The 25,192-nt window shown below is 36.2% G+C and overlaps 1 protein-coding gene across 1 annotated transcript; it reads left to right on the top strand.

Moving 5' to 3' along the window:
* The first annotated feature begins 5,053 nt into the window (after window positions 1–5,053).
* Window positions 5,054–24,277, top strand: LSm7 (U6 snRNA-associated Sm-like protein LSm7). Its single transcript, XM_081770020.1, has 4 exons — window positions 5,054–5,094; window positions 13,002–13,094; window positions 16,713–16,887; window positions 23,865–24,277. The coding sequence occupies exons 2-4, from the start codon at window positions 13,083–13,085 to the stop codon at window positions 24,002–24,004; spliced, it is 327 nt and encodes a 108-aa protein (XP_081626146.1). The 5' UTR covers window positions 5,054–5,094; window positions 13,002–13,082; the 3' UTR covers window positions 24,005–24,277.
* Window positions 24,278–25,192: the final 915 nt, after the last annotated feature.

Raw genomic sequence — 25,192 nt, 5'->3', positions numbered from 1 at the left:
GAATGAAAGATATTTAAAAATGATCGAAAATGACCAATATTAAAATGGAGTCTATAGTTTTAGAGGTCGCTGAAATAAACAGTGACACTTCCGAAGCTATTTAAATCCAAGTTCAGCTCCGTAGCTTGACGAAGGGAAGAGAAGATATATAACAACGATCGAAAATGACAAATATTATTGTCAAATCTATAGTTCTCCAGTTCGCTGAGTTGAATACTGACACTTCCGATACCGTTTACGACTGAATTCTGCCTCGTAACTTGGGGGGAGATACATAATAATGATAAAAAATGACCACATATTAGTGTCGAATCCATAGTTTTCGGTGTCGCTAAGGTGAACAGTGATACTTCCTATCCCGTTTAAATGCAAATTCATCACGCAATTTAAGGGAGGAACAAGATATATAAAATTATCAAAAATTACCATTATCAATGTCGAACTCATGGTTTTCGAAGTCATTGAGATGAGAAATCATACTTCCGATGCCGTACCTCGCGACATGGGGATGAAGAATATATATAAGTTTATTGAAAATGACCGATATTAGTGCCGAATCCTTAGTTTTTGGAGTCTCTGAGACAAACAGTGACACTTTTGATGCCGTTTAAATTCAAATTCAGCCCGCAACTTGGGGAGGAGGAGGAGAGAGAAATATAAAAATAATTGAAAATGACTGATATCAGAGAGCACTTTACTAATAGTAAAAAGTGACTGACTAACGAAATATATTATTATTATTTTCAAGTTTAACCCAAAGAAGTGGGTAATTGATGCTAGTAATCCATATTCACAAGTGAGACTTCAAATAACTTGGAGTTTGATGCCGTTATTTTGTATTTCCAATACAGGTCAAAAGTATTTATATAGATTGAATTTACACAAAAGACATAGACTGTTGACTCGTTTTCAGTTTTCACTCAAATTATTCTAAAATATTAAGAGGTTTGATTATAATAATTATTATTTTAGTTTTCTCTCTCTTTTTTTAATCAATATTGCTAAATATATCATCATCTTCATAATAGTTATTCTGCCATTATTCTGCGACTGGGAAGCTTCGGTGGTCCTCAGCTAGTCTCTTCGTCTTGACGTAGCAATTTTCTGTTTTAATACCTTCCTTCAACTAGTCTCCTTCGCTTCCTCCCTCTCTTTCCTTCTACAATACCCTCCAGTACGTCCTTCATAATACAGTTCCTCCTCAGCCAATATCCTAACCAGTTCCTTTTCCTCCTCTTAACAACATCTAAAATTCTTCTTGTTTCCCTACTGCTATTTTTTTAACACCTCATTCGTTGTCCGTTCAACACAGCTAATTCTCTCCTTTTTTTCTCCGTGCCCAGGTATCGAAAGCCTGCAATTTTTTCACCACTTTTGCGTAATGTCAATGTTTCTGCCCCCATAGAGTACATATTGGAATCTGTAAAACAAAATCTCAATATTTAATTGGAAGTTTGATTAATACAAGGATTGAAAAGAATCGTTATTGAAAAGAAAAATCTGACACCTTTAGAGTGTAAAAATAATTTTGCAATTCAAGTATTTCACTGATCTGTGCCGTCTTCATCTTCTTTCATGCGTCTCAGGGGTAGCCTCTCCAGTTTGGGAACCAGTGCAGTGTTGGATCTGTTAAAAATATGAACAGTTTACGAAACATTGTGATTTAGGCATATCTTACAACTAGTGAAGCGTGGGCACCCATCAAAAAAGGAAATGTCATCATGTATGTTGTACACTATCATGATACTTAGACAAAGTTAAACTATATTACATTTAGAAACATGGATTATATTTCCGTTACTATTGGCGCATTGTATAGTTTATTATCCATTATATCCATAGTAAAATTTACCTATGAAAATTTTGAGATTTCTTAAATGCAAGACTTGCAAGACTCTTGCATGCAAGACCAAGACCAAGACTGGGTGTGCAAGACCAAGACCAAGTGTTCCAGTGCAAGACCAAGACCAAGACTGGATGTGCAAGACCACGACCAAGACCACCCCGGTCTTGGTCTTGGTCTTGCATTTGCTCATCACTACTCATATTCGACATATGGACCACTTTTCAACATCGTTAATAATGTCTTATGGCTGTAAGTATAGATTTAGTCATATGATTTTAAAATCATGTGATTTAGTCCAACCACATAAATTGATTCAAGAATGTCACATCTAAACATTCCGGCCTCATTTATTTGATTTGTGCACAATGTTCTTATCAATAGACAAATATATGTTAAATTCAACAAGACATATAGCTCTTCTCGACAATCTTCTCTGGCAAGGCAGCAAACTTAGTCCTATTCTTTTTAATATCTATATGATGAACTTACTTCAAATTGTTTCTGCGTCTCTGTATGCCGATGACCTATTGATTTACTTCATCACTGATGATCTGCACACTGGACGAAGGAAACTAGAACATACGTTGGGGAAAATTTCACCTTGGTGTCAGGAAAACGGCTTACAAATTAATTGAACCAAAACAAAATACATTGTTTTCACCAGAAAGAAAACTAACAATTTTCCATCTCTACAACTTCCAAATTTTGAGCTCCATAGTACTACATGCATCAAAGATTTAGGATTATGCCTTGACTGCAGATTAACTTGGAAATCTCATCTAACTCCAGTTACACAAGACTGCAAGAAAATACAGGACATTATTCGCAGATTAAGTTCTAAAAAAAATGGGCATTCACCCTCATACATTATACACCATTTTTCAACAATGCATTGAAGCTAAGATTCTCTACGGAAGTATTATTTACTCCACTACATTGCCACAGTTCTATATGTCTCTAGCAAAGCTGCAGCATTCCAGATTAAAAATCATACTTGCACAGCTTCGATTCTGTCGAAACAATGTCATCTTGGAGGAAAAAAGCACGCTCCCTCTACCCCCCCCCCAAATGTTTAAACTGATTTAAACTGACCTGCAAATATCTTCTACTCCGACTCACTATTACTAATTCACCGCTTTTCAAAAAAATAGGTTAGAGTAGAAGTACCGAATAGACATAACGTGCTACCGTATGTTTCCAAGCTATCATGCCTCTACAAAGCTTTTCTCTTTTTAAAAATCTTGCGTTCGAAAATTATCAAGCTTCCGCATTTACTGTGCTTCAGCTTTGCATATGAAACCAATACGACTACTATCAAACCTCTTCTACCGCCTTATGTTGATAATTAAAAAAAAATATCTCTCAAAATTTAAATAAAAATATTCGTTATAGTTTTATAGATCGTTTTTCCTCAAACATTATCTTTCTCTACACTGATGCAACAAAGGCCGAACATAAACCTGTTGGTGTGGCAGGTTTTATCCCACAACTCAACATTATTCAACAATTGAAACTTCCATTTTCTACAACCATCTTTGACGGCGAAGCCTTCGGTATTCGGCATGAATTGTCATTAATACAACGTTACAATATCCAGCACACATGTATATGTACGGATTCCTATAGTGTCTTGAATGCACTTTCTTCTATTCATTGGACTATCAAAACTACTTGGACCTTACTTAACATCAAATCTCTTTATCCCAAATTATTTGCTATGGGTCATACAATAGATTTAATTTACGTCCTCAGCCATATCAATATAAAATCAAACGAAATCGTTGGTAACTTATGTAAAAAAGCAAGAGACACAGGACTTCTCGCCAATATCAAACTTCCCCCTCTGAACTTTCAATATTACAATGATCAGATGATTTCTGAGCAATCTGTCATATGGAAAAACAAAAATCGAACAGGTCCTGGAACTTATTATTGGGAAGTTTATCCCGTTCGTTCTACCACCTGGAATGCCCTGCGCTCCTGGTCTAGATCCAAAATCATCCTATATTATAGACCACTGCAATTACACCTTACTTCCTGTACAAAATTCATAGGACCACTTCACCCTTATGTTGGTGTAATGAGCAGGCAGGCACTTTGAATCATCTTCTCTTCCACTGTTCTCTCTTGTCTAAACATAGAACAATAGTTATGAAAGTTTTACATAAACGCTATGACTACGGTTCATTCTCAATTAAACAACTTTTGACAATAAACGATTTAGACATTTTGCACTACATCATTACCTTTTTTCAAGATAATGGTCTTGCACTCTGAAGAACTGTAGCATTCTTATCTGGAATTAAATATTGTTTACTATATATTAACATATACAGATATATACAATTATTTTTTAAGCATCTTTCCTTCCGGTGAAAAAAAATGCTTAATTACACTTTACATATATTCTAACATCATAATATCCTGTTTTATTACCAAGCTGAACTGTTATTGAAATTCGTTTTTTGAATTTCAACGAAAAAGACCTAATAGCACACCGCACAACTAATAATCACAATTTTACATCGCTTTTCATACTAAGGATGTGGGTGAAACAGACTTAAATTTGCACTCTTCAATTTTTAACACCTACCGATAGGTAAAGTGGATAGTGAAAATAATATTCTTGAAAAGGGAGATAGGGCAGATCTGTCGTCGGGCCTGTTTGGTCCATCTTTCTCTTAAGATTTGTGCTGTGTTCGTCTTCTACCAGTGTTTCTTCCATACCTGTTTTTTTGGGGGTACTGACCCGAAGCTCTGAGAGTGCTCCTCCCCAGAGCAGACCAAAATAATACGTCTATAATAATAAATTGAGTATCAGTAGTTCCTTCCCGGAATACTAAGTGTGCCCCCCCCGGAATTCTAAAAAAAAATACAAGTGTTGGTTTGTACTTTTTTTTCGTTTAATTCGATTTTTCAGTGCATAAATATCCATTACGTCGTATTTTATCACAATTCATTTACTTTATTACCATTTTGTCTAACCGAGGTGATTTTGGTTTTCCAATTAGGCCTCTTAGTTCTTCTGCGTCATGTCTACGTATTTCTTTCAGTGTAAACCATTCTCTGTTCGACACAATTTTCCAGTGTTTAACGATTGAGTGTAATAGAGGACATGACCACTACGGCCATCCCATACGTTATCTAAACTCGTACAGGTTCATAATTTTGTTTTTAGAAGAAGAAGAAGACAACAAATGTCATTTGTTTTGATTGTTGCATTGTGTGTATTTGCGGATGGTGATAGTGTAAGTAGTAATCTCATAAGAGTAATTATAATATTAACAATATAAATAGAACGTTTACGCTTAAGTACATGTTGTTGTTAATAATGTAGGAGTATATTGGTATTATTGGGGGGATAGGATTTCAATTAAATGCAGTTTTTAAGGCGCGGGAGACAGAGCCGAGAACCGCTTAGAGCTTATGTGATTGAGATCACAATAATTTGTCTCTGTTGAACTCCACTTACCACGTTTACGTACTGTCCAATTTTTCGGGTGGATATATAATCCGCCGCGTTTCATACGAGACAATTTTGGGGTTAACTTTACAATGCCCGGTCCAACTTCACTCAGGAACGAGAAATTACATAATGATATTTTTGAAAATCTGAACTTCCTTACCCGTTCCTCTCCTACCTCACTTGTCTCTGTGTTACTCTACTCTGCTGTACCCTACCGTACTTTACTATACCCTTTAAAATCGGCTGCGCTTATCAATGCGCAACTGAAGCGTGAATTGTAAAGTTTACCCCGATATTGTTTGCAACTGCCATAGAAATTGTTCTTCAAGGAATAAGTTGCGTTCGTATGTGCAAATTCACTTTAGGAGGACTATAGGGTTTATAAAAATAAAAAAAAAAAGGAAAGTAATTAATCAAAGTGTGCTAGGTAACCTTTGAAAGCAAGAGATGTATTTTAATTGTGTGATGCAGGGCAAAGCTCGTGGCCCCGTTTGAGATTGACTCCGTAGAGAGCAGGTTCGTTGACAAAGGGTATGCGCGTAAACAAAAGAGAAAAAAAAAAAGGCGTTACTCGTGCAGACGGTTCTACCAAAGTTTGACACATTTCTTTCGTTTTCAAGTCAGGTTAGAAATTTGTATTTCTTTAAGCAGCGCATGCACTAAATGGGGAACTCCATTACTACTTGTTAATTGACTTCAGGAGCGCTCAGTAAATACAATGTGAACATATGATATAAAAACTACAGTGCATAAAATACGAACCAACTTGTATTAGATGGTCACTAAAAAGCAACGAATGCTAACTAACCGAGTCCGAGTAGAAGTTCGGCAGAGGGTCCCGGGAGGATGGCGCAGGCACGTAAGTGACGGGAGGTATAGGTATAAACGAGGGTAGTGGAAGAACGCACTTACACATACAATAGTGTCACTATCACTCAAAGTTCATTTCAATGTGCTGTGCACTCGCAGTAATTTCTTATATTCACACTCTCATGCTTTCACGAAAAATTTTTTACATCCTATTTTACCTATAAATTTCCTATTTGATAGAACTTTCCGAACCAGGGCTGGAGTGCGCCGGAAGTAGTTCCGTTAACGCGACAGAGGTTAGATAGTTCAGTTTTGATCATATTAGATTAGGCTCTGTTCTTTTTATCATGATGTAAGTAATCACAACGGGCCTTAACAGAATTTAACCCAGCTAATATTAAGGGATGCCAGAGGTTAGAATCTTACGTAAACTTGTTGTTGATTTTTTTGCTCTTCACAAATATCATTTCAGATTTCTGTAAATTGTATAAATCTTTGAATTCCTAAAGTAGGAAAGCACACAAGCTTTACGCTAGCTTCAAAATAATCTACACCCGAACCATTATCTCGTTTATCATTTTAAGGGACTGAAGAAATCAGATAAGAAGATTAGTTGGCCATTCAATTTAATTAATATTTACACGAGAATACTTCTATTTATAAAAGTACCTTAAATACTATACCAGTATAACAGCAACAAAAGGATACTAATAAACTAATCTTGCGGTGCAACAACCATTAAGGGCCAGGGCTACCAGCCAGGATGAAAAAAAAAAAAAAATGATTTTTTAAAAATCATTTTTGTTGATTTTTGTATTTAAACTAGCTGAACCTGCGCTCTCTACAGCACATCATTCACATATGAACGTGAATCTCCTTGTCATTCCTCACAACATCTGTATATGTCCCTTTACAGACACAAATGAAGAACATCTTGATAAAAGTCGGCAAGCGATACCATAAAGGGACATAAAGGGGAGATTTTCTCGATTTTTTTTTAATATCTTGCACCATTTGCAAGATTGAACCTACTTCCGATTGGAGTTTCCAATTCATGTATGATCAGTGTTTTCTTTCTTCTTGCATGCAGTATGTAATAAGCAGATACATTACACACACAATTAAGTAAAATATCAGTGATATATGGTGTTCATTGAGGAAAACACTCCAAACTATAAAAATTCATCTTAGACTGGAGAAATGATTATCCTTGGTTTTTCATTATCATTTGGCCATAAAACTAACGCCTGAGAGATATACAACCCCTTTATAGTACTGTGTTCTGTTGGAATGTATAACTCATAGGATATGATGCTTTACTCTTTTTAAAATTTCAACACTCCCAGTGTACTCCTAAAAAATATTATAAAGAAATAACGGCCATGTTTTTTTTTTTTTTTTTTTTTTTTTTTTTTTATATATATATTAAATTAGAACTGGACAATTACATAAAATTTGGAATCGACCAGTGAAAATGGCACGTTTTCTAGCACTTGTGGTTTTCGAGATCTCATTGTCGGAAGGATTGGGAAGAAACATATAAACCCATTTTAATACATAGATCGATTTTTTTTAAAATTTAAATCGCATCTTTCTCCTCGCGCGGGTAAGGAAGTTTAGATAGATTTTCAAAAATATCATTGTGTAATTTCTCGTTCCTGAGTGAAGTTGGACCGGGCATTGTAAAGTTAACCCCAAAATTGTCTCGTATGAAACGCGGCGGATTATATATCCACCCGAAAAATTGGACAGTACGTAAACGTGGTAAGTGGAGTTCAACAGAGACAAATTATTGTGATCTCAATCACATAAGCTCTAAGCGGTTCTCGGCTCTGTCTCCCGCGCCTTAAAAACTGCATTTAATTGAAATCCTGTCCCCCCAATAATACAAGTCTCGAACTGAAGAAAAAAACATTAGGAATTAGTATTAAATATTAATTATACCATTTGAGTGAAAGTATTTGTGTTGAATCTTTAATTAATCCCTAATTTTAACCTATTTCAATCTCAAACAATGTTTCTTAAGTATTAAGGAAAAAATACAGCAACGTTTATCAACATGACACTTTTTTTTCACAAAAGTTACTGATATTTGGCAGGGACATATTTTTAAAAAAATCGGAAATAACCTGTGGCACGAAATACATATAAAATACATAAAATTCGCCTAAAGTTATAAAATGTCAAAAAAAAATTGTTGGAGAAGCTATCGGACACCTGTAAATACACCCCTATTATCTTGGAACAAACAAGCAGACGCGCACACAAAAGAATTTTCGTCGTAAATGTTGATTGTGATTTCCCCGATGGAATAGTTAACGGTTTATAAGTCCTAAGTTACGAAGAGAAGAAAGCAAGATTGCTCCGTTACCTGTTCAAAACGGGATTTTCCCTAATCATCCTCTGCATGACACTGGTTTTCATACTGTGCTTACATACATTTGAGTCTCATTGTTTATGATTATTATCTTCCATAACCGAAATAACAGAACAGAAACGGGATTTTAATTATTTTCACTTCAAATTAATTTATTTCGGAATTTGATTTAAATAAACGATTTTTATTTAAAAAATCAAGTGATTCAAATCAATCCACCTGCTATCAGTAGGCTTGTGGAACTTATGACTTTGAGGGGGACGCGTGGTCAGTACACTGGCTGTTAATACTGGTTTTCTAGACCAGAATTCGCTACCTCTTTTTTTCAAGTAGCTCCCAGTTGCCCTCATAATACTGGATAAACGCCCAACGCCATCTGGTGAGTACAAACTGCCATCTGTCTTTGCTCTGAGCAGATCTGGTACTGCTTGACTTCGCTGATCTCACAAGAAGGGAGAAGCAATATTCCAGTACGATGAATGTGTTGGTACCAGCAGGATGCTGTTTGTTGTAAACCCGCCGTTATATAACCCGGTCTATCATGATGTCAGTGTTTCATATGATTCCATGTCACAGTCACGTGAAAGTCGTGAAAATACGAAGATCCATGGCAGGAAGTCAATTTTTAACTAAGTTTCGTAGTACATTATTCTACTGTACTTTTTTTTTTTTTTTTTTAATAAATAATAATGTCCGACGTTATGCACTATGGCTAGTGAATACTCTCATAAAATGGATGGATAGTAGTGGGAGGAAAGGAGAGAACTGTCACACTCAACACAAAGCTCACCTGCTACGAGCTAGGACCGAACCAGGATCCCCAGGCGCCGGAAGTAAGCGCTCTCTCACTGAGTCACTGCGACCGTATAATTGCTTCTTCCTTCAAAATATTTATCATAATAGGTTATCTCTAGTAGTTGCCTCAGATAGCTGATTGATCGAGAATTGAAGAATAAAACATCAAAAACACGAAAAGATTATCATATTGCTTCAGTTATAATTAATAGACTGTGCTTGGACAATAACAGTAGCTGGTTCCAGTCCAACGATTAGATTTTTTGTTATTCGAGTAAATTAACATATTGAAAAATGTTAAGAATAGTGTGCGTTTGTATCTAGGTAAGTACTGTCTTTTTCTTTATGCATATTTAGTTCCGTACTGAACTCAAACCAGGATTCTCTTTGTCCTGAAGGAGTTAAGCAGACATAAAACATCAGAAAACTATGATCGAGTTTCGCATGGCCACTTTTTATAAATAGTCACCAAATTGTATCGATCAACTCGGAAGAGTATGAGGAACATTTCGAATATATAACAAACTAAACACTTATACATTTAGTCATTTTTCGTGGAAAATTGTGCTCATAGAAACATCCTCAATATATGACTTGTTCGATAATTCACGTGCCTTTAATTTCCTCAGGACGTAGAAAATCCTAATAAGAATCAACTATGTAACTAGGTATGTGTATAGAGGAAGACACCAGTGTGTGTTGACATATATATGTAATTACTCTTAGAAAACAAGTGCCAGTCAGTGGAGTGGCATCACCCAAATTCGCCGTCAGAACACAAGAAAGAAAAATGAAATTTGAACACCCAGAAAGTAATGGGAACTTTTTTTTAAAACCGAAACGGTTTAATCCACGTCGAGTTCATGCCAAAAGGATCTACAATAAACTCAGACGCCTATTGTGAAACACTTCAACAATTTCGACGTGCCATCCAAACAAGAGAGTGGAATGCTGTCGGCAAAAATGTTGATCTATGGGAATGCTTGGCCTCATTCATCAACACAAACAACAGGAACTTCATTGACGCCTAAAGTGGGAAATCTTCGGTCATCCTGCCTATAATTCTGAATTGGCATCAAGTGATTTTTCACTTATTCCCGAAACTTAAAGGAGCAGTTCGACTTAGAAATGCATTTTTTACAATTTAGGAGCAGTTCGACTTATAAATGCATTTTTTACAATTTATTTCCATTTGTAGAGTTGAAAATTCTATAAGGAATGGTGTTTGTTTGATCGCGATACGTTCAGTCGTTAGCGAGTAACAGAGGAAGAAAGATTTTGTGATGACGTCATAGGTGGGCAAGGAGCGAGAGCAGGCTTACATACTACACAGTGCCAACCATTTCAATTGTGAGAGGTGCGGTGGCACGTTCTAAGTGCAGTTTCCTTTTCCAGAACTGATTGCAAAGACTTACAAATATCATCTGCATGTAGAAAATGATATCTGATGGTGGGCTGTACAAACGTTTTTATAATATTATAAAACGTATCCTATAAAGCATGAGTTCAGCGTTTCAAAAGAAAGAAAAAAAAAAATCAAAACCAATATGTAAATAGATGGCGAACGAGATTGCTGCAACACCTAAGTACCTTTTCTTTAATCATTCTTCCGATTCCCAAACATAAGTATGTTCATTTTCACGTTTTGTTGCAATTTTTAACGCTGACCCTATAATTTTGTGCTTCAAGGTATGTACAGGAGCGTAACATATGAGGCAAAAATGAAATAACATCTGTAAAGTTTGCCAGAATACGAAAAACACTTCACCAGTTAAATTTCTTTTATTCTCATAGCTGTCCGAAGAACAACTCTCATCACCCGTTTCATCATCATTGTCACATGATACAGAGAAATTAAAACAATGGATCAATGTCTTGAGGAACAGTCGTCACTGATTCCTTCTACAAGCCGGTATATTTCACATTGTATAGCTTATTTCTAAAGCAGTATCTTCAGAATCATGAGTGACATCGTCTCTATTACCCTCTAATGCCTCGTCTTGACTACAACCATCAATTGCGTCTTGTACGATATTTGTACGTTGGTAACTGGACATAGATCGGTGCTTGTTCAATGGCTCGGATTTTAAACCTTTCAATAATATACTTGGAATAGCATTCTTTCTCAGTTTGCGTGCAAATGATTCTCCTGGCATTAGCCAGAAGTGGATCTAGACGGTAAAAACTCAGGGGGGGGGGGAGTCAGAACCCAGACTATGATATGTATATCATGTTTGCTAAAAACTTTTAAAAATATCTAAATAACAGCTTAAATCAATTTTGTCACTCAAAAACTGGGGGCCTAGGCCCCCGGCCCCAGCCTAGATCCGCCACTGGCATTAACTTTTCTTTCAGTAAACTTGACTTCTCAAAGGCAGGCTCTTAAGATGTTTGGAACACGAGTGATTTTATTTGGTACATTTTTTCCCATTGATTTTCTTGGGCCATATTTTATATCGATCTGGTGATTTCTCACGACTTAGAAACGTAAGAAAAGTTACTTTACGTCCTCAGCTTCAATTGCACAAGAATTACACCCGAAAACACAGCAGGTGGTAGGCATTTCTACTTTACTTCACAGACACAGCACGCGCTGTACTAACACGTGTTTTCTACTTTACACTAGTGTTTCTTTCAGGAAAAAATCGGGGGGGGGGGGACACTTAGTATTTGGAGAGGCACATTATTTTTACACAGACGTATTATTTTGGTCTCATCCGGGGGAATCTCTCAGAGCTCCGGGAGACAGTGCCACCCTAAAAACATGTTTGGAAGAAACACTGTTTCGCACAACAAACGTAATTACTGCTCTCTCTCTACTCTTTATTTTATACTAATGCTATAGGAAAAACAACTAATAAAACTTCCCTCAAGAATTCAACACAAAGCAAGACTGCTAACAAATCCAAAACACAATCTATTAAATCCAATGCACTATTAAAGGTTTATCAGTTGCGTACTAAGGGAGTGGTTGCTGACTCACATTGAGTTTCTCACGTATCCCACCCATGACGTCACCATTTATGATTCATCAAAAACAAATGCCTGTAGAAGCTGAACGAGACGGCCTATCAAGATATAAAAAAAAATACGGGTCTCTTGTTTTTTGTTTCTCTTTCTATTGCACCAAACTTGTTTTTAACTCGAACTGCTCCTTTAAGGAATTTTTGGGTGGAAAACAGTTCGCAAACGATGAGGAACTCAAGTACAACCTGGCTCAAATCTTTCGTGACAGATGAGTAGAACATCAGCATGGAGAAATTGGTCCCACGATGTAATAAGTGTATTGGCAACTATGGTGATTACCTAGAAAAGTAGAGTAAGGTCTTGTGGCTTTGTAAATAAAGTTTTGTGCTCATATCTTTTGTTTTTATTTAACCATGCTATGAACGTTCTTTACTTTCTGGACTACCCTCGTATTATTATTAATAAAAGATCAGACAAGTGTATTGCGAGTAGTGGGCATTCGTAAAAGTGTGTCGTCAATAATAATAATAATAATAATAAAAACTGGGAACTAGTAACTTAAATAGGAAAAGAGTAAAATGTGAAGTTTGTTTAAATTATACGTAATTCCAAAGTTACAATTAGCAGTATTCAGATTTCTTTTAGCATTATCGTCACTTATATGATTGTTATGCAAGTTTATTAATATGATTAAGAATATCCGTTGTTAATTTAAGTATTTTTATGTATCTATATTTCAGTTTCGGTTGCATATAAGTTGTACGAAGTGAGTGGAAAGAAATCTACTGTAAACGTATTTGTGGAACTGAAGTTCAGAAGCAATGGAGCAAAAAGTAAGTGAAATTCATTACTGGAGGGTTTTTTTTTTTAATATGGTTATGTTTATTTCTTTTGTCATATTAAACAAAGTCACGTACAGTCAGCGACAAAAGTTCTTTCTGTTTGATGAAATTAGTTTCGTAAATAACTTAAGGATGGAAGGACAATTTGAGTACATTCTTTAGTAAATTAAAAAGAAGGTAATTTTGTGTACGTTCCAACTATACCACTGTTATTTCCAAAATAAATTTTACCAAACGGTAAGAACTTTTGTCGGTGACTGTACACTTTCTACATAAGATAGTGGTTAGAATCTGTGCTGGTTGAATAAGTTTTTTTTTTTTTTTTTCGACATTATGTATTGATGAAACGTAATTTTGTTTAAGCTCTGTTGAACAAAGCGTACCCCAGCATAACCCTTGGAGTCCCAAGTGGGGTACGAATTGGTCTCCAAAGTATTTTTGTTGTGATATATGTTTGTTCGTGAGAATTTATCATTTTCACTACTTTGGTAGTTCTTCCAACTGTAATCCTCATCAAATGAAGAATCATGTGCAAGAAATTCAAATTCTGTTTTTTGTTCGGTTAGGACTGCACAGTTCATTCTGGAGCTTTAGTTAGCTGTTATACAAAGATACTCAGTGGCAAGTGAGGTCCCTGGTTCGATCCCAGCTCGCGCCAAGTGAACTTTGTGGTGGACAAACACCGTGTGTGTGGATTCTCCCGTTTCCTCCCACTTTCTTCAATTCCACCATTTCATTCATTACTTCATCATCACTGTCTCCTTTAGCCTAACCGGCATAACCGCGAGACGTAATTCATTTCATTTTCATTTTCAATCTCAAGAGACAAGTTCAATGTTTACTAATGTAATATTACATCATTCTTCTCACGATTTATGTTGCAAAGCAATAGTGTCCACCTAAATGTAAAAGAACGTGCATTGAAATAATTTAAATTAGTTCCACGGAGTGCCGAGTGGAGTACAGTTTGGATCTTTTTTTAATAATTACGCTTTTTATACAAAAGTTATTTCATTGCTTTGGTCTTTACTTATTTAAGCTCGGCTATAAGAGAAATGGAAAACCAACGGTCATTAGTTACAGAGCTTTCATAGAACTATATAAATGAGGTAGAATATGTACCGCGTTTGGCCCTGCTAGGGTTGAGACATGTAGATTTGTTATTTAGAAGCATTAAACCTGACGTCTCCTTTCAGCAACAAGGATATGTAAGATGTGGACGTGTAATTTCAGATGGAATCCGACACACCGTAATTGTACCAAAGCCTCGCGTGCTAGTGACCAGCCCAGCGGGGAGGGTTTTGTGTAGAAGCGTTTAATTTGATTATGAGATAATGGTCATTATCACTAAATAGTAAATATTGTTCAATAGAATGGTGGAGCATCATTTCTTATTTACAAATAAGATTTGTTACTCATTTGTGCATTTTCAAAATTGTAAATTCCACTTTTTCAGGAATAGTGTCTAAAAGCGGCCGTTTAATAGTGCTGCTGTAAATGACATAATATTTGTTTTGTGAATTTCTTCTGGAAAATAAGTAGTTTCTGAACAAAATTGTAAGTTTGACAATCTTTAATCCCTATCGCGACTGAAATTGTTTTCTCTGTAGTTTGGGCGACTCCGGAAGCAGCTGTGGCCCCGTATAGCGTAGTCGCTAACGCTCTTACCTTCAGTGCGAGCGGTCCCGGGTTCGATTCCCGGTCGCGGCACCCGGTTGAAAAAGTGTAAAATGCTTTTTCAGGACAGCCATTCGAAATGAGGTTTTCCTGGGTTTCTCATTCGCATCAGGCAAATGCCGGGGTGGTACCTAACATAAGTTCCAGGCCGCTTCCTTCCTTCCCGAATCCTTTTTTCCATTCCCCCCGAGGGACGTCATCCGTCATACCGTGACGGGCTAAATGGCCATAGATGCCGAAGCCCGGAAATCTAAATCCTAAATCCCCCCCCCCTACCCAATTTCATGATAGTGACGTAATGTTTTGAAGAAAATAAGTGGTTATATAGTGCACATTAATTTAACATACGAGAAAAAGCAATGATCTTTTAATACTTTAAAAATATCGTTCATTTTTTTTCGTAATTTTTAACAATGAACAAAATAGGAATTCGCAGCATTGGATGATGGCAATGTGGTGCTTCGATGAAACGTAGGTAACTGTTTAGTACACATTAATGACTTTAACATTAGGTTGTCTTCAGAGCCTTTCTATTTCAAGTGTGCCTCTACTGGCGCTGCTGTCGATATCTATTTTCCCGTACCTCCTACGAAAGAGGGGGGACAAGTTGCTGTAACTGAGATCCTTCACTGGTTGGATGTAGACAGGGTTGCCACATTGAATTATTTCACGGACTTCTCTGTGCACTGTCCTGTTAACCATTGTAAGTAGCCTATAATTTTTACTCGTCAAGAACAAACGACTATGATAAGTTGGCAGTACAGTCGATGTCATTCACTTCTTTCTCCAAAGCAAAGGCAAGATTTCCTCCGTAAGAGGGTGGTGGGGGGTGGGTCCGAAATATGTTTCACATATTTTCTGAGTGCACACTTAAAATAGAAAAGCTCAAGTATATTTCATTAATAAATGTTGTCAATATTTACAAAGTGTTAAGAAAAGTTAAATGTTTCTAATCGGATGAACAAATCACAGGATCGACATGTGTAGCAGTGTTAACAAGTAACTCACTGTTTACTCACCTAGAAAAAAAAATATCAGTGGGATATTGAAATTATTGACACATAAACAAAATCAAATACGGTAAAGTATGTGTTGTGATATGTTTATTAATTTGCTTTCATGTTGAGTACGTATCCATTGAGGAATTGTTACGTTACTCTGTAGACTCACATTATTAGAGCTTACAGTCCTGTACCCTAGAAAAATTATTGTGGGCAGTTGACACCAAACACAATCTTGAATTTACTTTAAAGAACCGAGTGGAAAGATTAATGTAGTTTACTATCTCAACAACGTGTAGTTTCATTACACCTGTAGTTAAATGATTTCAAGATCAATATTTTATTATTTTATATGCATCCTATCAGGTGGCCTCGCGTAGCATAGGGCGCCTTCGGTGAAAACGGTCCCGGGTTCGATTCCCGGTGGGGGCACTCGGTCGAAAACGTGTACAACGCTCTTTCAGGCCAGCCACCCTGAATGAGGTTTTCCTGGGTTTTCCTCATTTACACCAGGCAAATGCCGGGGTGGTACCTTATTTATAGGTCCCAGGGCGCTACCTTCTCTTTCCCCGGATTGTGTGCTCGCAGAGGGACGTCATCCCTCAAAAACGTAACGGACTAAATGGCCTTAGATGCCGAAAGCCCAGAAATCTAAATCCTCAAATCCTCCCCTGAATCCTATCAGTTCATTCAGTAATTTCGAAGCCTTTCTTGGATCATGGCAATCTATTCGATATCATTGTTCGTGTTCAGAGTTAGAGAGAGAGGAAAAAAGTTCCTAGGATCAATCTGTTTTTGAATAGCCGGAGAAGAATGTACAGGAATATATTTTCTTTCCCGTTTAAAAGATATTGTAGTATTTACATCTTTCGAAGGCAATGGTTTAAGTTTTGTCTTGACCTAATGCATAGATATTTACTGTGTTGTTTAGGGCCAAGGTGACCAGAAGGAGAAGAAGAGGAAAGAGAGCATTCTCGATCTATCCAAGTATTTAGAGAAACAAATCCGAGTGAAATTCGCCGGTGGAAGAGAAGCCTCAGGAATCCTCAAGGGATACGATCCACTTCTTAATCTGGTATTGGATAGCACAACGGAATATCTTAGAGGTAATACAATTTTCTGACAAGAGACCATTCCGATTTGGTGAATTTAATTGCTGAAAATGATTGTTAGCACTGGATTCAGCATCAAAAGAAACAGAGAAAAAGAGGATGTTTATTGGCAGTTGAGGGCAAAGTGCGGACATAGAACGTAGAAAATGTCTTAGAAATGCCATATTAATTTTCAAACGAGTATAGGGATTGAGGTCAAATGTTGGATACGAGGAATGCATATAGAGGTCGACTGAATAGGCGTAATGTGAATCATGGGGACATCTGAAAAGCCGCCATGTTGGAACTAGCGCAAGAAGAGTATACGGGAAAGAGATCATGTGACGTATGGTTCTTGACGCACACCGTCTATTGATATTAATAGTGGTCAATACAGTTTAAGACCTGTCTAACAAGAGGCGTCCCACGCTGTGGCATTGTATCAATACTGTCGAAAAGGTGACGTGAATGAGAAACTAGTAGTATGGTCCATGAGCACTTGTATGCACGAGGAGAGGATCCTGGAACATCAAGAAGAATTTTTCCAACGTGTAAAGGAATGGATGAACGCTGACATGGTATCTTGCATAAAGAAACCTGTCCCTTTCAGGGTTCTGATATATTAATGACCCCCTGCAACAAAACGTGCTGGTTGTAACACTGGTGGCTCTTCTCACAACCAGTTGCGTACAATTGGCAGCTAAAACAGAATGCAGTTATATTACGTCTATTCAGTGGAATTCTATATGCATTCTTCATATCCAACATTTGACCTCAATCCTTATACTCGTTTCAAACTTAACATGGTATTTCTAGACATTTTCTACGTTCTATCCCCGCACTTTGTATTCACTTATCTTCCACTCTGTATACGGTCTGCCACTAAACACCCACTTTTTCTCTATTTCTTTTTGTGCTGAAACCAGTTCTAGTAGTCATTTTCAGCAATTGAATTCACCAAATCGGAATGATTTCTTGTGAGATACTTTTTGAAAAAGAGATTATTCTATATATGGCTCTTATTTTACATTGTAGTTTGTTATTGTTATTATTATTTTTCTTTATTGTTTCTGACAGGTCTTTTGTTTACAATAATAATTTATAAGCATTAAGAGTCACCAGTTGAACAAAAATATTCAAAGTCTAGTGAAGCAAATACACATTGTGGAAACAGTAACATTATTATTTATTAAAAGTCTAACTAAATTTCATCTGTAGCCACCCAAAAGTGCGTGCACAGTTAGTTCTAAATACAATACCGACACATAACATTGGTGTAGAACTTTCATGTATCAGTTATTATATCCAAATCCCCTAAAAATTTTCACATCCTGAGCTTCCTCGTGGCTCTGTGTATAGTGTTGTGAAGTTCGATTCCCATTGGGAACTCATATGATTCGATTCCAGTTTAAGCGGTAGGTAGATGTTTTATATAGCTTCGCCCCTGAAAGAGACGTTTAACTCAAACCAACCAATCCCGCACATCCATAATTCGTTTCGTGGAGATGTAATTACATTCTCCAACGTTTCTATCATTTAGGTCATGAGACCCAAGCATTTTGTGGCCCGTTTGTTACTAATAAAAATAATGCAACTGACAACAAACCAATTCTTTGTAGCAATGTTGTTTTCTTTAAACTTGTTGTGCCCTCACGAATTGTGTATCCCGTTGTCCGTTTGCCTTACGGAGATTAGTAATATAACTAATTTTTCCCTTCCCACCATTCTTCTGTCTGGCGAACTGAAGTGCAGTTCATATCTGAATTACTTTGCATCATAGCGTTAATTTACGTTAACGGTCGCATCTAATTTTCTAAACAATCTATTTACTAAATACACTTCTGGCTTTCGGAGGAATTGCTAAACTGAACGCTTTCATTTATCATTTTCTTTCTAATCAACATGCTTAATTATTATAAGTATATGGTTTTGTAATCGTTTACTACTTCCCAGTCCTTGGAAAAAGAATGATGATCAACCATCAAACTCAGTCACTTCTGGTAATCTTAAAATTACGATATGATGTGAAAGAGTACTAATTATTACATACCTCGGTCAAGGTAATCTCTGTTCGGACACCTAATGTTAAAAAGAAGGAAGAAAATAATTTGAAGTATACACTGAATGATTCGAGAATAGAACATTTTTAATACTCGTAATACAGAGGAATAAACTGTCGATACAAATCTTAAATATGGAAAGACTAAGATTCTTTTCTCTCCTAACCGATAAATGTCATACTTGCAACGATGTGGGAAGTGCAAGAAATATCTACAACCATATAAAAGAAATTCGGATACGTTACTAGGACACTGAATATTTATTATACATTTCCAGGAAAACGATATATGAAATTATAACAATGAACACTTGCACGCGTGAAGCGTGATATTAAAATTATAAATGATTGCAACGCTTAAATTTTAATCACTATTATGATGTCCTTTTACTAGTATTCTCACACTCGAATCACCTAAATATACTGATATTTACTTCACATGTGGCAGAGAGTATAATTTAGGTGTCACTGGCGTAGGGAGATTGCTGATATCCAAGACTGGCATGATGATTCTATTAGCCCTCCAAGCAGCTTGAAGATGGATGGCTGGATTACCACAATTGTCTCAACAGCTCGACAACGATCTCATCCGGCAAACAACAGGAAACGATTCAACTTCTCCCACAATGGAAAACAATTAACTGCAGTTTTAGCGTTTTTTCGTCTATTATTTGTATAAAATATAAAGTTGAACACACTGTGCTATACTCCCACTGTATGACATTTATCGGTTAGTAAGCCTACATTGCTGTATCAACGAGCTACAGGATACACTGTTCCTGAGAAATCCACAGCGTCGAGTTTGGGCGTGGTCAGTAAAATTGGAAAATATCGATGTTGTAGTAGTCTCCCTAAAATTTTACTAGTACACGTATGAATATCCATATACGAATGTATGGTAATTGCGCTTGGGCTTATCTGCTCAGTTTGAGTAACACTGAAAGTCTACGCACTTCATTGGAAAATGTAAGGAGTTGATAAGTGTTAGGTTAATAATACAGAGAAAACAGTTTGACAATTCTGAATGTGTTATCTTTCGTTTGGTTTTGTGGCCAATTACGCTTTGAGAATCGTACGACATTCTTGTTCTCTCGTGATTTTGTGCCTTTTACCCAAAAGTATTTGTCGACGAACAATCTGGAGAAGCATTCTGCTGGTCTCTTGAATAAAATGCATATACACTCTGGTAAAAATCATGGAACCGTAGATCGGTTATAGTTTATTAGCTGTAATACACACCACACATTTCTTTTTCACTCTTAAACAGAACACTATTACTGTTTTCTTTTCTAAGACCACTGGTAATCCAGTTGATGTGAATGACGTGTTGCTGGTCGAAACCTACATTAAAATAATTGTGATTGTACAAGGAATGGTGTGACAAAATGACGTCAACTGGTAGCGAGAGATCCAAAGTCGGAGACAGTGGCAACGCATTTCTACTTAGACATCTTACCACGACTGTTTGAAGTCCAGTTACAAAGAACTGCTAGCAGGACGTCTTCCATAGCACCGATAGTTTCACTATGAAATACGTACAACTATTGCAGCAAACAAATGCAGAGAATATGAGTAAATTATCCACTCCATTATGAATTCCAGCTATAAGGTTAAGCTATAAAGGGATATACAAAGATCCTTCCAAATCAAAGAAATGGTTAAAAATTGTCGATGTTTCAGGTTAACAATTTAGGTGCTATGACATGAAATATTTGAATTGTTTCTGTGATTTCTTTGAATTCCTTTAGAATCAACCAAGGCTCTGATTCTCATTACCGCCACCTGTTGCTAAAAAAAAGAGAAGTAAGTGTTGTGGTATACGATATATACAAAGAGTTTTCAACAATTCTTGTCTCTAAGTCACCCATTAAAGAAATGCACTTCGCCCACCTATGTTATAGAGCTGTTACAATTTGTAAAAAAGGATGGTAGTTGGTTCCACATCATATGAAACAGCCGCATCACTTTTAAACGTCGTCCCGCAAATAAGCTGTTTAACTTACGGAACAAATAAAATTTGCTAGGAATGAGACTTAGAGGATAGAAAGGATTCACAAGTAATTGAATCCCTGTAGCCTCAGTTGCCGCCAGTTGTGTTTTGGCTCATGTGGGCGGGGGCATCATATTGATGCAAGAGGATTTGTCTGTGTGTGTCTCATTTTTCTCTTGATGGCTGTCGGTAATTTGCTAATTGACTGTGCGTAATAGTGTACCGTGATAGTGCGTCCGTGTTCAATATATTAATTAGAAGAACTCCCTTGGCATTGCAAAACACAGTGGCCACAACTTTGCCAGAGGATGATTGGGCTTTGAATTTGCGAGGAGGGCGAGATCCTTGATGCTGCCACTGCTTTCTTTGTTGTTTACTTTTATTGTTGAAAATAATGTATCCTTGTCTTGGCAACTGTCACGTATCTGGCAATAAAGTTCTCAAGATTCCATTTGAACGGGGCTAAATTGGTCTCTGATACATGCGCTCTTTCGCGCTTTTGTTTCACCATTAATCTTTTCGGGATCCATCTGGGAACCCTAAGTTCTCAGCCAACATTTTTCTATTGAATGGTGGAGAGACCCGTGATCTCACTTATTTTGTGCAATGCTATTCTTGTATTGTTCATCGCCCGATCATCCACAACGTTAATGTTTCCTTCGTACACACTGTTACTGGGGGACCAGCACCACCACTTGCATGTTCACAGGTTTGCCTATCATAACAGAATTCACATGACTTTTTTTTTTTTATTTTTAATTACTTGGTTTGTTAATTTAATTACTTGTAATAAAATATGTGGTTTCCATTTGAAATTTTAAAGTTGCCCTCCTCTTCTTAGGGAGGGGGGAAATCTTCCTTTTATATTAGTTGAATAGTTTTTTAAGTGGACACGCATCTCGTGATTTTTAATATCGCAAGTGTATTTCTCGCGATATTCCATTGTCCCAACCATACATAGCTACGTACAGAAGATACAAAGAACACCTCACGGAATTAACACAAATTTAGAAAGTTGATAAGAAAAAAGGAAAGGTACGTATGTTTAGAAATAAAGAAACTTAAGAAGCGCCGAAAGGTGTTAAAAGAGTTAAACAGGATGTCTGTCAGTCACGAAATTAGAAAACCGTCATGAAAGTCATGAAAAAGTCAGGAAATTTAGCTTTTAGGTCACAATTTTTTTTTTTTTTTTTTAATCTATACAAATGTAAGTGCAGACCGGAATTTTTTTTTTCTATAAAGTCAAAAATGTCTATGGTCGTCTTTACAGGCTACCACATTGCAACCAAAGTATGTTTCTATCGCTTATATGAAAATTCGGCCTAATTCGCATCCAAATTCGCACTTGAGAATGTTACGAAATTTTATGGTTTTGTAAAGAAAAGATCACGAAAAAGTCACGAAATTTCATTTTCAAATTTTAGTAGACACCCTGTTAAAGCTTTGAAAGCTGAAGAACAAATTAAATCATAAGGTCAAATGTTACAGAATAAAAAAATAAAGTAGGTTCGTTGGTTTTAAATAAAGATAGGCAAATTACGAGGGTCATTCAGAAAATAAAGACTGTTTAGTTAAACAAAATGAAAAAAACAATATTTGTTAGAAAACAACAATTCTATTGCGTACCTGAAGCTTCCTTCACTTCTCTACATGATCACCTCCTTCATTTAAATATTTGTCGTATCTAGTGATGTGATTTGTTTCTTGCGGTGACTATTAGCCTTTTACTTACGTTATTTCTAATTTGTCGTATCTGTTCATGAGCGTCAGAATTCCCATGTTATACTCTTCTGCCGCTAGTTCATTAAGCCAAGTGGTCACTGTATTCAAAGGAAAGAACGCTCGCGCAGTTCACTCCTCTTTCTCTGAGCAAGCGCTAGTCGCTTGAGTGGCATCATCCCTCATCACCCAAAAAACCGGGAAAATTCAAACAGGCTCTCTCAACGCGAAAGGTCATTGCAGCTGTCTTTTGGGATCGTAAATGTGTTCTTTTGATGGATTTTATGCCAAAATGCACTACGATCAATGTAAATCATCATTGTGAGACTAAGAAAACTAAAACGAGCCATCCAGAATAGGAGGCGAGGACTGCTTTCTGGAGAAATTATGATTCTTCACGACAATGCCCGCCCTGACACTGCTACAGCAACTCAAGAAATGCTGGATCAATTCGGATGGGAAATTTTTAATAATTACGCTGTAGTCCGGACCTTGCTCGTAGTGATTTTCACCTGAAAGAGTTTCTGTACGGTGACCGTTTTGGAAGTGATGAAGAGTTTGAGAATGCAGTGACCACCCAGATTAATGAACTCGCATTAGAAGAGTATATAACATGGAATTCTGAAACTCGTGACTAGATACGACAAATGCTTCAGGTATATCAGAGAATTTTTTTTTTTTTTTTGTTTTAATATATATATATATATATATATATATTTCATTTTGTATAAGTAAACGGTCTTTATTTTCTGGATGCCTTTCGTATATTTACTTCTTTATGAGTATATTGAAATTGGGAGATAGTAAAGATATCGTTGTTTATAGTTATTGTTTGGTACTAGCGTTATATTGTCTTCCAAATACAACAAGTATGATCCTAAGTATTTACAGTAAGAAATTAAGCTTTATTTAAAAATAAAAACATTGTGAAAACAGTGGAGGCTGATTAAAAAATATAATATTTTTCTAAACCTAACCATAAATGATAGTGTTCGTGGTGTCGTGGGTCAGAGAAAAATTTTCTTAGTCATGGAAATTTAGGGAAATCGATACTAGAACTTCAGTGCTAACTTTGCTTTCATTTTTTTTTTTTTTTTTTTTTAATGTAATACGAGAAATTCCTTATTTACAACTAGTTAATATGCACTTCGCTTTATTAATTAATAGTTATTTCATTTGTGATTATTATTGTTTAATTCGCTGTCTTAAATTTTTGCTTTCCAGATCCAGATGATCCTTATAAGCTAACAGAAGACACTCGTGTGTTAGGTCTTGTGGTTTGTCGTGGGACAGCAGTAGTTCTTATTTGCCCTGTCGAAGGCATGGAGAGCATTCCAAACCCTTTTGTCCAGCAGGAAGCTTGATTGTCGTGTAGTACGCGAGTGCCTGTGTGTGTGTGTGTCTGCATATGAGGATATATTTCGTTGTGTTTTTCTAAGTAAACGAACACCCAGAGGACAGAAAGTGAAAATCTATCTTCTTGCTTTTTTTTTTTTTTTTTTTTTTCGTCAAGAATGTTACTCCCTGAGGACAGTGAAACGACAAGAATTTAATAATACAAAATTATAAACGTAACTGTAAAGAGAAAATATGTTAAGTTTCCTGAAATAAAATGTTATTTTTTGTGAACATATAAATGCTGTTTTCAATTATAATTCCTGTTGTAGGAGGCACGTTTGGTACTATGAAGCAACTTTAATACGCATTAAAGTTCTAAAAGAAACTATTATTATTATTATTATTATTATTATTATTATTATTATTATTATTATTATTATTATTATTATTATTATTATTATTATTATTATTATTATTTAGACTGCAAAGTATACTACGCATAACTATCGAAAACTTTCAGAATGTTTATGTTCTGTTAACTTAACCTCGAAATACAAATACACAAAGCAACATTTATTTCAAATAATAAATGTGTGACATTTTGTGACCGTTCAGACCGAACTCAGCTCATTCTGAGCAGCCAATCAGAGTTCAGTACTAGCTGCTAGGATTCAGTTATATTCCAGTGCAACTTTTTTACAGTGTCTGATGATGCCAATATGTTCAGTTAGCGGAACAGTCACACATTTATTATTTTTAAATAAACGTTGTTTTGTTCAGTGATAGCAAAGCTAGTATAAACCAGTTAATTAGCTATGTTCTATTGTCTGTAACAAAACCAGTAAGGGGTGGCGAAAAAAGTTTTCCTTACATGAATTGAGCGTCCTAAGAAAACGTTCTATTTCCGTTTTAATCCTTCTATTGCAGCGAGCGAAGACGGTAATAGGCAGCAGGAAACGATTTTAAAGAAATTTAGTTTACCAAATCTTCTTTATATAATTACTCTGACCGTACTTGTGTCCATCCAGGAAACGAAATCTCAACAACTACTTGATGGTTCACCATCAATTGTTGCCAGGGTGTAGGCGGTCAATGAAAATAATTTATCTCAACATATGGAGAACCAAAAATTTGTTTCCCATGTATTCCTATGACAGTTATTATGGATATCTTTGCGTGATAGACTACCTGCAGCACTGTTGACATTAGCGGGT

This window comes from Thermobia domestica, chromosome 8 (genome assembly GCF_964235325.1).
Source record: "Thermobia domestica chromosome 8, izTheDome1.hap1.1, whole genome shotgun sequence".
Lineage (NCBI taxonomy): Eukaryota > Metazoa > Arthropoda > Insecta > Zygentoma > Lepismatidae > Thermobia > Thermobia domestica.
The sequence above is the reverse complement of the archived record's forward strand: the minus strand, read 5'-3'. Positions and strand labels throughout refer to the sequence as shown.

What these genes read in the sequence shown, in the direction of transcription:
- LSm7 (XM_081770020.1), top strand. An exon ending in CACAACGGAATATCTTAGAG is followed by an intron (nt 16,888 to 23,864) that starts GTAATACAATTT and finishes TTTGCTTTCCAG; the next exon opens with ATCCAGATGATCCTTATAAG.